Source organism: Barbus barbus (assembly GCF_936440315.1).
Source record: "Barbus barbus genome assembly, chromosome: 47".
Lineage (NCBI taxonomy): Eukaryota > Metazoa > Chordata > Actinopteri > Cypriniformes > Cyprinidae > Barbus > Barbus barbus.
Window position 1 is genome coordinate 1,760,312 of NC_136725.1, and position 14,637 is coordinate 1,774,948.

General features: G+C 35.8%; 1 protein-coding gene across 5 annotated transcripts in view; it reads left to right on the forward strand.

Moving 5' to 3' along the window:
- The window catches only part of LOC306866217 (bifunctional 3'-5' exonuclease/ATP-dependent helicase WRN-like), a 45,940-nt gene that overhangs the window by 17,208 nt on the left and 14,095 nt on the right, over positions 1-14,637 (forward strand). For all 5 annotated transcript variants that reach the window (XM_079411316.1, XM_079411314.1, XM_079411315.1 and 2 more), the window contains 13 exons: positions 73-174; positions 665-757; positions 836-962; positions 1,579-1,749; positions 4,833-4,927; positions 6,687-6,750; positions 6,836-6,921; positions 7,103-7,184; positions 7,313-7,425; positions 7,768-7,882; positions 10,359-10,490; positions 12,605-12,767; positions 13,353-13,486. In XM_079411316.1, coding sequence (XP_079267442.1) covers positions 73-174; positions 665-757; positions 836-962; positions 1,579-1,749; positions 4,833-4,927; positions 6,687-6,750; positions 6,836-6,921; positions 7,103-7,184; positions 7,313-7,425; positions 7,768-7,882; positions 10,359-10,490; positions 12,605-12,767; positions 13,353-13,486 — 1,477 coding nt within the window. The remainder of the gene's footprint in view (positions 1-72; positions 175-664; positions 758-835; positions 963-1,578; positions 1,750-4,832; positions 4,928-6,686; positions 6,751-6,835; positions 6,922-7,102; positions 7,185-7,312; positions 7,426-7,767; positions 7,883-10,358; positions 10,491-12,604; positions 12,768-13,352; positions 13,487-14,637) is intronic.

A 14,637-nucleotide genomic window follows, 5' to 3' on the forward strand; every position in this document is an offset into this window, starting at 1 on the left:
AACTTGTTCAACTTACAAGACTTATTTTCTGTTCGAAGTCTTAAAATATATCTTCTTTGTGATTTCCTTTAGATTCATTCTCAACCAATCCAAAAGTGAGCGCTTCAGAGATTACAAAATGGACATGATGGCAAAAATGGAAAAGTATTTGAATTCAACCAAATGCAGGCGAAAGTAAGTGAATTTAACTTTCTAACCTGTCCTAAATATGTCAACTCAATCCAAAGAAAGAAATAAACTAGTGCTGTCCAACGATTAATCGCAATTACTCACATCCAAAATAAACGTTTTTGTTAACAATAATGTGAGTGTGTGCTGTGTATATTTATTATGTATATATAAATACACACACATACAGTATATTACATTTCTATATAATGTAAATTATATGAATATAAATGTAAATATTTTCAAAATATATACTGTATATGTGTGTATTTATATATATATATATATAATAAATATACACAGCACACACACATACTGTATTATGTAAACAAAAACTTTTATTTTGGATGCAGTTAATCGCGATTAATCATTTGACAGCACTTGATTTTCACATATTTAGAAACACTTGCATTTGCACCAGCTTTGATTAGATGTGACTTTCTTCATATTGTAACATGTTTGGTGATATTTTTAAACATGATGAACTGAATCCTAGGTTGATTTTGTGTCATTTTGAAGACAAGCGTCTGAGGAAAGTGACTTCTGGAATTATGGGTAGCAGTAATTGTTGTGATAACTGCAGGTCAGGGTGAGTAAGTCTGCTTTCTGTGTGTCTTCAAACTGTTCTAATAGTTCCCGAAGATGACTTCTTTTGGTGTGGTTTCAGTGTAAACGGAGAGGATCCTGCAGTCCTGCAGGACTTCGGCTCGTGTGCGTATCAGCTGATGAAGGCCGTCAGCGCTATGGATGAGAGGTTCGGCATCACAGCGCCCATCCTCTTCCTGCGGGGCTCAGTACGTCAGAGAAAACCCTTTAACACCCTGTAATATACAAACTCTGCTTTCACTTTGAGTCATAAAGATAATCACAATCATTTATCAGTCCAAAAAGTCTGCTCAAAATATTTCCATGAAAGGAACCAAAGGTTGAGGAAAAAAAGATGTATATTGATTAATTGATTATATTGAATAAACGACTAATTGCATCCAAAATAAACATTTTTGTTTACATAATATATGTGTATATATAAATGCAAAGTTACAAACACATGCATGTACATTTAAAAAAAAAAAAATTGTTTATATATGAAATATATATATAATCTAAAATATAAGAATATGAATTTATAAATTGATATACATGTAAATATTTTCAAAATATATACTGTATGTGTATGTGTGTGTATTCATATATAATAAATATACACAGTGCGCACACATATTTTATGTAAACAATAACTTATTTTGGATGCGATTAATCGCAATGAATCTTTTGACAGCACTAATATTGATGTATATTGAAAGATATACTGATTTATCTAAAGAAAGCATAAATGAAGTCTTTCATTTTTTCATCATCTTTTACATGTGAGTTAGAGCTGTACAAATGCATTCCTCATCCCTCTGTTAGACCTCTCAGCGGGTTCCGGATCGCTTTCGGAAGCACTCTCTCTTTGGTATTGGCAGGGAAACCTCAGAAACCTGGTGGAAAGCTCTCAGCCGAGAACTTGTTGCTGAAAAATATCTGATGGAAACCACGGGCCACAACAAATTCTCCACCCTCTGTAAACTCACACCCAAGGTACTGGCTAAAGATTATTAAAAGAAGAATGTTTCAAGTAGTGTCACTATAGAGGGAGAAAGGAGAAAACTCCTGCGTTCCTCCCCTAATAATTCAGCTGAAGGGACCCCCCATCCATATTAGAGATGAAATACATTGCAAATAAAAGAGTTCTGATTCTCTTGTACATACTGACAAACTTCATTATAAAGTGTATTGGATAAAAAATATTTACAGGTACATAGCTAGCAGTCAAACCGTAATGAGATGAATGAGTTTATAGTCGCATCCTGCACCCGTAACGATGAGTAAGAGTAGGGCTGAGCGATAGTATAATATCAAGATTGTGAGAAAATTAATGTTGATGATGATGATCCATATAAGGTTAAATGTCCACCGCTTAATCTGACCGTCTATCACACAGAAATAAACACGACAAACTGTGCATGTCTCTAATATGTCTCAAAACACGAACTAGCGATCTGAAACAATGGCCTCAGCACCCGAAGGGTTAGGGAGTGGGTGACCAGATGTCCCGTTTTTCCCGGGAGTCACAATTCATTGTCGATTAACTTAAAGTCAGTGAAGGTGCGAGACGGAAACGCACTGATAGAAGTGCTCTCTCTCTCGCGCGCGCTCCACTTCTTCAGTTCTCATACAGCGCGCGATCAGTTCTCAGCGCTCAAATACACACACAGCAGTCCACATGTCTCTCATGTAGAGTATCTCACGGAAATACAGTCCGTTATGGTTTAAGTGAGCTTAAACAGGTGGGTGAAAACTGAATGTATGTCAGTAGGCTATTACATACATACCTTCCGTCTTAAATGGACAGCATTCCTAATTATCTGTCATAAATGTTAACCAACAAAAGATGTTAAATAAATGTATACTTGTTAAGTAAACCTACTGTATCTGAAAAATGAGTTTAATTTATATTTCTACCAAAAAATTAAAATTTATTCCAGTTTTTCCAAATTCAATCCTTGATTCAAATTTCTCATAACTAAGCTTAATTGATTTGGTCTAAAGAGAGAAGAATAAATGACTATTTTTGTTTAAATACTACATATAAAATAGCTACCAAAATAAATGTTGGTAACTGCAGTTTGACTAAAAGTTGACAAAAATGCAATGACTTTTCGTCGACTAAAACTAGGCTAAAACTATGAAAGACTCAAATGACTAAAACTAGGCTAAAACTATGAAAGACTCAAATGACTAAAACTAGACTAAAACTATGATAGACTCAAATGACTAAAACTAGACTAAAACTATGATAGACTCAAATGACTAAAACTAGACTAAAACTATGATAGACTCAAATGACTAAAACTAGACTAAAACTATGATAGACTCAAATGACTAAAATGTGACTAAGACTATTAAGCTTTTTCGTCTCAAGATAAAGACTGACTAAATCAAAAATGCCTGCCAAAATGAACACTGCATCTCGTACACAAACTCAGACACACAAGACTTTTATGTAACAGAGTCACTTTGAGCTTTTCTGTCAAAACAGACACTGAAACTCCGAGCCATCACAACAACCTGCCAAAGTAAAGGTCGGTTAAACTCGAAGACATTATGACAGAAATATATTACTTCTATTATATGCTAAAATGTACTTCTGAAAGTAACAATAATATATATTATACATAATATATATATCATAATATAATATAAAAAAAAAAAAAATATATATATATATATATATATATATATATATATATATATATATATATATATATATATATATATATATATATATATATATATATATATATATATATATATATATATATATATATATATATATATATATATATATAATTTATATTTTAAGGAATATTATACAACCAAGATCTTTTTTCTTCCATGTTTTGTACAGTTCTTATACATCCACACTTGTTTTGTACATCCATTTATACAGTTCTCTTATTTATGAAAATAATATAATTGCAATGTTTTGTTGTGAATCAATTGGTATATTTTCATTTGATTACATTTTTAATGATTGATAAAAAATTTTCTTTTATTATTCATTTGATTAGACTCAATTTTCAGTGATAAATGTGTATTAAATAATAAAACGCAGAATCCAGAAAACATAAAAATACAGAATTAAGGAAAAAAATAAACTGATTTCACAGGGCCCTTAACTGAAACATGTGGAGTTTAATTGTGAACAGACCAATTCTTTACATTCATTCTCAAGGTCTAATAAACATGGAAAGCGTTTTTTTCTTCTTCTTCATTAGAATAGTGTTTTTATCTTGCATTTAGAATTTTGGGTAACACTTTAGAATAGAGAACACGTATTCACTATTAACTACGACTTTTCCCTCAATAAAATCCTAATTGGCTGCTTATTAATAGTTAGTAAGGTAGTTGTTAAATTTAGGTATTGGGTAGGATTAGGGATGTAGAATAAGGCATTAATATGTGCTTAATTACTACTAATAAATGGCTAATATTCTAGTAATATGCATGCAACTAGTTAAGAGACCCTAAAATAAAGTGTTACCGAATTTTCATTTTCATCAATAGTGTTTGCAGGCCTTTTTGAATATGGATTTGTTTTAGTCTACACACCTTATTTTGGACTCTTTTTAAGGCACAGTGAGTTTTGACTTTTTGTAATATGGAGAGAGCATGAGACCGAAGCATGTTACTATAATCAGTTCTAGAAGCAGCACAGCAGCATGAACTCTGCATTGAATTTTATGTCTGGATGAATTAAAACTGCCTCATGATGCTGATTTTTATGTTGTAGCATAACAAGGGGAACGTGTAGTGTTTAAGCTCAGAGAGTGCTATATGGTAGTCTATGATAGGATTATTATTTTTATTAGGGCCCAAGCACAGAAGGTGCAAAGACACATCTTATATTTGTTTGTGTTGTTCTTCTACGCTGGAGTTAAATGATTTCAGTTTCCATCATACAGATGTCACAACATTTTAATTTGTTGCAGGATCCAGTTGAAAACATAAATATTAAAAGTCTATAATAAAATACAGGCTCGATAAATAAAATTTAAAATTTTTCACAAAATTGGGAAAAATCATTATAAATGAATCAACATTGTAAATGTTTCACACAGGGCAGATCATGGCTGAGTAAAGCTGAAGATGAGAGGCACAGACGACTCCTGCTGCAGCCCAACAGAGATCTGTTCAGCAGAGTGTGTGTACCGCGGTAAGACCCTCACATCTTACCATCAGTGCACTTTGTAGTTGAGGGCACATTGGGTCCCTGTGGCAAACCTGAGCCACCAGTCAAATTCAATGCATGAGCCAATTTGATGTTTATGAGAGGCCGTTAACATGGACAGAATTAGTTATTTTGTGAAATATTTGGAATGGAGAGCAGACTACATTATCTATATCCCTGTCATTTTACCAGTTTTTTTTTTTTTTTACCATTTTTCCTCTGCCATAAATCTTTTTTATGATCAAATATGTTTACCAATGCTGTGACAAGACTAGAGAGCTAAAGCCTTCGTGGTACTGGTTTTCTATTGGGTGGAAACTGCCTTCCTGTAGCTACGCCTTGTGTCGTGAGGTGCTTTGCCAGAAGCGTGTGTCATGTTCTTTTGCTCCATCTGCACAGATTCCAGTGCATTCATTCTGATACTCAACTTAAATCCAATGAACATTTAGCTGTGTTTTTTTCTTCTGTGATTTTTGTATTTTGCTTGCTTTTTCCTTAATAATGTTACATGTTACAATGTTACATTAGGTATATTCCTTGATATACGTAATGTAACATTGTGGAAGTGAAGTGACATTCAGCCAAGTATGGTGACCCATACTCGGAATTCGTGCTCTGCATTTAACCCATCCAACGTGCACACACACAGCAGTGAACACACACACACACACACACAGCAGTGAACACACACACACAGCAGTGAACACACACACACAGCAGTGAACACATACACACAGCAGTGAACACACACACAGCAGTGAACACACACACACACAGCAGTGAACACACACACACACACACAGCAGTGAACACACACACACACAGCAGTGAACACACACACACACAGCAGTGAACACACACACACACAGCAGTGAACACACACACACACAGCAGTGAACACACACACACACAGCAGTGAACACACACACACACAGCAGTGAACACATACACACAGCAGTGAACACACACACACACAGCAGTGAACACACACACACAGCAGTGAACACACACACACACAGCAGTGAACACACACACACACAGCAGTGAACACACACACACACAGCAGTGAACACATACACACACAGCAGTGAACACACACACACACAGCAGTGAACACACACACACAGCAGTGAACACACACACACAGCAGTGAACACACACACACAGCAGTGAACACACACACACAGCAGTGAACACACACACACACAGCAGTGAACACATACACACAGCAGTGAACACACACAGCAGTGAACACACACACACAGCAGTGAACACACACACACACCGTGAACACACACACACACAGCAGTGAACACACACACACACAGCAGTGAACACATACACACAGCAGTGAACACACACACACACAGCAGTGAACACACACACACAGCAGTGAACACACACACACAGCAGTGAACACACACACACAGCAGTGAACACACACACACAGCAGTGAACACACACACACACCGTGAACACACACCCGGAGCAGTGGGCAGCATTTATGCTGCGGCGCCCGGGGAGCAGTTGGGGTTCGGTGTCTTGCTCAAGGGCACCTCAGTCGTGGTATTGAGGGTGGAGAGAGCGCTGGACATTCACTCCCCCCACCTACAATCCCTGCCGGCCCGAGACTCGAACCCACAACCTTCGGATTACGAGTCTCTAACCATTAGGCCACAACTTCCCCATAATGTTCTCTGTGCTCTGAATGCATTTTTATTGTATTCCTGATATGTCCTTGCAGGAAAAAAGCAGATCCAGCACATGTTGAGTCGACTGCTTCTAACCTGAAGTCAGATTACACTCGGGTCAGTATCATCCATTAATAAATTCAGATTTGTTTTTATCATCCCATTAATGAATAGTTTTACTGATTTTTGTTGTTTTCTGCAGCCCTCTCTTGTTTCTTTTCAGAGGGCAAAGGTCAGTTCTGGAGTTGACACCCATCAGATCGTGCAGAAAGCAGATTTACCATCTAGGTATGGATCATACACAAATAATATGAATTGACTTTTTGACTTTGACTGGCCTTTTTTTGCTTATGGTTTGTGTATTTCGTTCAGAGCTTTTCACCTCTAAATGTGTCACATTTCAAAATCCCTAGGTCAGAGTTACATCTGTCTGTTTGTGTGAAAAATGACATTTAATATTTGTATACAGATCCGCTGTTAGACCAACCCAGATTCACACTAATGTCAGAGCCCAGACTCCAGCGGTCTCAGCTAGAGAAATCCAGCTGCAGGTACTGAATATTCAACACTCATGTTTCTTAAAAGTAACTGGGTGATTTCTGAAGGACGCACATCAGTGTATGTCTCTGGAAACAACAGTCAATATCAGTTTTTCTCACTGTTTGTCTTATTTTTACAGTCTGAGCTCTATGGTAAGCTGGTTTCTGAGCGTCAGAAGTTAGCTGGTCTCAGAGACATCCCACCAGCTCTACTGGCCACCAATAAAATACTCCTGGATATGGCAAAATCAAGGTAACGCTGGCCTTTGGATGGTGTAGAATAGTGTAGTCCTCCAAAAAGAGCATTTCCTTTAACTGAGACTTGCAAAATCCAGTCATTCCTGTAGAAATCTGTGCAAGAGAGTTTCGCGTGACCAGTGGAAATCTGCTTTATACATGGCTACGCTATTGACAATACACTATGGACCTTTTTGGCCATAAACTTTTACTGAAATTTCACTGTGACTGCACCTTAATTATTGAAAAAGCCAAATTTGTACTGATGCTTAATGTTACATTTATAGTCCTTAGGGGTAGGCATGATATTTATTTAGTGGTTATGTTTTGAAGTTTTTAATGTGGATTTCTTTGGCAGGCCGTGCTCAATATCCAGCTTGAAACAAGTGGATGGTGTATCAGAAGCCAAAGCAGCCATGTTATCATCTCTGATTGATGTCATCCTCACATTCTGCCAGACACACAGCTTACAGGTACTGCTAAACACTGTAGATTAAACACTACATTTTACTACATTGTTTACCAAGGCTGCATTATTTGAAGCATTTTATTATTTATTGCAACTTAATGCCTCTTTGCTGAATAAATGTATACATTTCTAAAGAACTTATTGAATGTTGTGTATGTTGCAAAAATAATGACTGTTCACCAACAAGTTTGGAGAGTCCTGCCTCTAACTTGCTTCACTGTGCTGTAGGGGTGTAACGGTACACAAACATGACGGTTCGGGGCGTACCTCGGTTTTAACATCACGGTTCGGTATGGTTTCGGTACAGCAGGAGGAAAAAAATAAACATAAAATAGCTTTTTTTTAAATTAAACAGTGGTTTACTGAACAAATTGCCCTTTTTTTCAATTATAATTCAAATTTTCCTAGGGATAAGAATCAGCTTATGCTCTAAATTATAGGGAGCCCTTTTAAGTTACTTTAAGATTACAATTAACAACAGAGCCCAAACTTAAATTTAATTACTATTTATTTAAAAATATAATAATCAGCACTAAACTTAAAAACAATTATGCTAATTTTTTTTTTATTAATTTTTATTTTTTAAATTAACTTCTGAATTATACATTTTTTATTTGTTGTTGAAATATTCGTTCATTTACACAGTGGCTGTTTTATAACAGAATTATTTAAACATACATTGACAGGTAAAGTAAAATATAATGAGTATATAGTCCAGTATTTGCATTCAGGCTGGTAGAGATGCCCAAATAAACAAGAAATGTGTTGATAACGCCACAGTGTGTTGTGTTCAACCTGCCAATGATTTATATTTGACACCTGCATGGGGTATATAAGCAATTCAACACTCATAAAATGATACACTTCACATTTAAGCACTTAGGGTGATTCTGTATTATGAATGTGTTCTCAGTAGGGGTGTCCCCGACTAAGGATTTTCATTGTCCAATCTTGCCGATAGTCGACTCGTATGTTTGGGAGCGGGGGGCAAAATACGCTACCAAGAGTCAAGTAGTCAGACATTTGACAGTCATACTGACGCTAACACACAGGGAAGATGTGTAACGGATGCCTCGCAGATACAAACGAGGTAAATAATATTTTATGTTTTGATTCAAATATAGGCTAACTTAGTTAACATTAGCCGGCCGCATATCATGTTGTTTATTACTTATCAGAGCTGATGAAACTGGAGATTTGCACTAAATAAAGCCAAATAATCCACATAAGATGAAATCAACAGATGCAAGGAGCATTCGCTGAAGCCCGTGTGCATGTTTACTCTAACTCTATAGAGATTTTCACGGAGGAAATTTACAAATATTCTGCTAATTTTTCCGACTTTGAAGCATAGCTTACTGCCACATAAAACTCAATGCGATCGCATAAATATGAGCTGCTGTGAAAGCTGCTCAAACACAGCTGTTTTATCCAGAACCGGTTCCAGAATTAAATACTGAGGCCGCTTCAGAAACTGAATTTACTTACATTTTCACGTATGTTTTTGTCCCGTCCATTGCTCTTTCGAGTGTGATATATGCGGATGTCATTCCCGAAACTTTGCAGTGTGTATGTGGCCGAAAAATAAAAGTTCTATACAAATTCTACATGGATTATATATAGCCTAGAAAGCACACAGAGCACTGCCTTTATATTCACTAAAAAGCTGTCCCTCGTCTTCATCACGATCTCATTAAGTTTTGCAGGTTTTGCCAAATCTGTTACGCCAATATGATAGTGAATAGATCTTGAGTTTTTCTGTGGGTGCTCAGCCATTTCCGAGCATGCAAAAAATCTAATTAGAACCGGCTGAAATGTTTTGAAATCTCTTGTACCCTACCTGATCGAAAAAACCCCAGGCTTTCACGCTGCCTATGTCAATTTGAGTCTTGTTAAAGATTTAAATCCCTGCCACCAAGATGCTCATGTAGGTTACGGATTATGGAAAGTGAAACTTAAAATTTCAATTTGAATTTATACATTGAGCACCCCCATATAGCCAAAATGGCATGATCATTACATCCCACGAGTATTCGACTGTGAGATTGGTAGTCGAATCAGCCTCCTCCTGTCAAAGCGTTGAATCTTCGACTATTCGGGGTCACCCCTAGTTCACAGATTAAGTGTGCTGATAAACGTAATATGCAGCAAAATATATTTGAATACAGCCATTCAATAAAGTACATCCATGAATTCCTTTTATAGAAGTTACTATCTAAAAAACAAAGGACATAACATTATAACATTTAAACGTGTTTTTTTTTTTTTTTATCAAATTGAATGTTGTCTGCTGTCATGTTTTCTATGGCTGCTGTGCAGTGAAATAAACAGTAGCTGTTAAACAGCTGTTACTAGATCACCGAATCGACCCCAAACACATCTCCATTTTACAGTGGATCTCACTGGCTCAGGGCTTATGGGCTGATACTGTTCAGTATGAAGTGTTATACTGTATGATAATGAGTTGTTCTGTGAATTAGGTGGATGATTCCTCCAGCTCTACTCCACCTGTCCAAACAGAGTCTAGCCGTGAGTACAGGTGTGTGGGTCAGTCTCTACCGGACAGTGTCTCTGTCACATACAGACTGTTTCAGATGGAGCACAAGAGCACGGTACGACGTTTACTCCCAATACTCTGTTTTAATGTGCCATCTGTCCTGTTTATCACACTTTCTTATATGCAATTATGTACAATTACTCCATCAATAATTAAAAACCAAGCAAATAAGGCAAAATAAAGGTGTCTGAGGATTTTTTTTTAATGACTACAGCAATGCACAACAATTAGTTGGGGATGACAAATGTTAATTTCATGCATGTGTGTAGCATGAGTAGGGCTGCCACTATCGATCTATCGACTCATTTTTCCATTAATCGGTTAATCTAAACGATTAATTTCCCACAAAAAATCAACAATTTTACTTAAGAATATTTTATTAAACCAAATGAAATCCAAATTTCCATGAAATCCTTTTTTAAAGCAAAAGTAAAATGCAACAGAGTGCAAGCAGCAAGCGTCCATCTCATCCAAATCACTGAAATCAGTTCAGTATTATAGTGTGAGTCTAATAATAATACAATTATAATCAAAAAACACTTTTTAAAGGAGTATTTACCAGAATTTATTTAGGTGAAAAAAGTTAATGTGCAGTATTTCTGAAAAATACTTTTTTTTATATATAAAATCAATTATTTGGAGATGCTTTTTATTATAAAAATTTAATGGAACCATTCAAATGGAATCCAGAAAATAATGGAAAACAGAATTTGGTACAGATAAAACTGAAAAACTCAATTAATTAGACAGGATCTTTGATTAATAAAATTTAACAAACTGAATTTGGAAATAAAATGGATTTCATAGGGCCATATAATTATATTTTTATATTTGTTTTTGTGGTAATAAAAATAGATTTACAATAGCCTTTAAAATGACTTAAAATACATGTATAATGGCAATGATGCAATAATAATTAATTCAAATAAAGTATCAAAAGCAAGAAATCATATGGTTTTATTGAACAAAACTGTTAAAATACATAATATATTATAAACAATAGAGCTGATGTAGATTACGCATCACAACAAAGGCCTGCAGGAGCGCCAGCGGCCTGATGATTATTATTACACATTACTGTTTAATATTGACCAAGCACCATTTAATTCAAACGTACTCTTAATCTTTAATATTTGTCCATTTCTTTAGGACAGAAATGCTATAGCTGCTGTAATTACATGAATATGTGGAGATCAAACCGTGTAACTCAGAGAGAGGGTCTGAGCTTTTATTTTGAAATCTCGATGTATTCTCCTGTGTTTGTGTAGATTAATAAATGATTTACCTTACAAATCTGATGAAATTTCCCAGAAGAACGTTATAATAAACCCAAACTCACAACAGCATGCAGAGATGAGTTTGAGTCGCTCCACATGTAAATAATAACAGTTTCTGTGGAGCTACTGTGAACGGAGCCGCTGTGAGAACTTAACCTACACGCATGCAAATAATTAAAGAGCATATACTGTGTTAGAACTGCATTCCATATAATTATTTAATTAAATCACAGCGGTTGTGAATTCACAATTATGCTTAATTATGATTTTTAAATGAGTTTAATATATCATGCAGCCTTGGAAAATAGTCTAATAATGTGTTTTATGGATTCTCATCCGTGAAATGCGCCACTTCCGGTATTTTGCCGGCTAGTTGACGCGAGCAAAATGAAGTCGACGATTTTTAAAAATTGACTAGTCGACTAAAATCGACGAATCGCGACAGCCCTAAGCATGAGACATGCATTTGGCCTTTTTTGCCATTTGTTAAATATTACAATATTAAAGAGACAGGAATCAATGGGAGAGTAGTTATTTTGAGGACCTGAAATTGGGTTGCCTAAGACATTGCTAAGAATCCCATTTTAGTTTAGCAGCATTTTTGTGTATGCTTCATTGCATCATCAACAATAGCAATAATAAAAATAAAAATGTTTCCCAGATGCTACACCTGCTACACCTCTTAGTATTTTTAAATCCTGCCCCATAAAAATATTCATTGCATTTTTATGAATTTAAAATATCTGGATTGCACTTTTATTATTTGAACATGTTTTTAGTGTTTTTTAAATGTATTTTGGATAAACAAAACTAGCCTGATGTCATGAAGCCAGCATATTTAGATCCTGAAGCAGCAGTTATTTGATGTGGATGCACGTGTTGTCTTGTGTAGAGGCAGGTCGCAGATGCTCGCAGTCTGCCCATAGCAGTGGTGGAGTCTCATCTGTTGCAGGCTCAGAAGATGGGCTGTGCTGTGGACACGGACAGAGCTGGACTCTCAGCGTCCATCTATAACACCATCAGAAAAAGCATCAACTCTCCTCCAGTCAGCTCAGGTTAAACTCATTGCACCAGAATACAATCCAATATCTCTTGTCCAAATGTGGAAAAGTTTGTTCTTCTAGAGAGCTCTTTTTGGAGTTCAAGAATTGGCGATTTTGTTCAAAAACTGTATGAAGTTACTGAATTTATATCAATAAATATAATTTGAATGAATCAGCCAAAAACACATCTCTTCCATCTTTATTTGACTCTAGCACTCTCTATTCTAATACTATTCTTTAAAAAAAAGAAAAGAACTTGCCCCTTTTAGACTTGCACTCTATCTGTACCGTCTTAAGATAACTGAGACTTATTGTAGAACTTGCATATCATTGCTCTTTTGTTGGTTTTGATTGCTTCTATTGTCCTCATTTGTAAGTCGCTTTGGATAAAAGCGTCTGCTAAATGACTAAATGTAAATGTAATGAATTATAGGTTACACTTTTAAGGTGTCCTTACTGAGTAATATTAATTAACATACATACTATAAGGGTTGGGATATGCATAATTTACTGATACTGTCTATTACTATAGTACACATAACATTTGTAACAAGGACACAGCATCACTTGTATTATTTTTGTTTTATTCCTGAACAGATCTGAGTGATTTTAAAGCGATCCGGTCTTGTGTCCCTGAAGATGTCAGTAACTTCCTGCTCAGGCTGGCACTTTATGAACTCCAGAGAGGTTCATCCACAGCACATCGTGAGATCTCCTGGATAGAGCCGCTGGTGCGTTTCACTCCTGTCACTTTGAACTACAGTAGAGCATTTTATTGAAATATTCATGTTTGGCTGAAATGCACCAGCAGAGGTCAGAACAGTGCTGTCGCATGAAAACACGTCTGGATTTGTTTGTAATATACTGCTAGCTGCTAACCTTACTGATTTCACTATTAATCATTTATTTATAGCTGCAGTCCATCTTGTGATCCGATTCATGCAAAATACTAAAGTTTACTATGACGATTTTTACCTATGCCATTAATGACAGGAAAAGGAAATGAATGTTATCTTAGAAATCATGTGCCAAGGTTTTAACAAAATTAAAGATAAGTTACTACCTGATCCATCTAAAACTACTTTATAATTATTGGATATGCAGCTCACATTGATTCAGACACTAAATGGAATATTTTAACTTTGTATTAATTGTGTGCACAGAATGCTTTTTTTTTTTTTTTTTTTTTTACACATTCATGTTTTAACCTAAAATCTTCATACCATTGCTATTTGTCAGCTACCCACTGACAGGTTACAGCCAAGTCTAATGACATTGGCTGTGTTTACACTGGCAGAAATAATCCAATATTTTTTATTTTTTTGTTTACATCTGACACAGATCGGAATTCGTTGCACATGTAAACACAAAAATCCGTACAAGATCCGTTTTTTTCCCGCATTCAATCTGAGACACTTCCAAATGTGGATTTTAATCAGATACATATCCGATATCTGGACATCCAACCTACGTCTAAACACACATCTGATTCCCCTCAGGACTCAGATCCACCGCAATGCGAGGGCGACACGTTTGCCTATAAAGATAGTGTTTTAATGCCGGTGTGCTGTATATGCGCTTGCATTTTATTAAGGCTGGAACTTTATACTGTATGTGGAAATGGCACAACATTCAGGAGCTGGTTTTCAACCCCTGCCCCATGAATTTTATAAAAACAATAGCTTCACTGCTAAAACCTATTATATTTCTCAGCAATGAGGTGATTAAACTTAGCTGTTTTGTAATTAAACCAACAAGCTTCACTATTAGGCTGCTCACTTGCGCGTTCTCTCTCTCTCTCTCTCGTTAATTCATTCAAATTAATGTAATCTTACAGTACTACTTTATTTCACTTCAGAATTCTACATCTAATGAGCTGTTG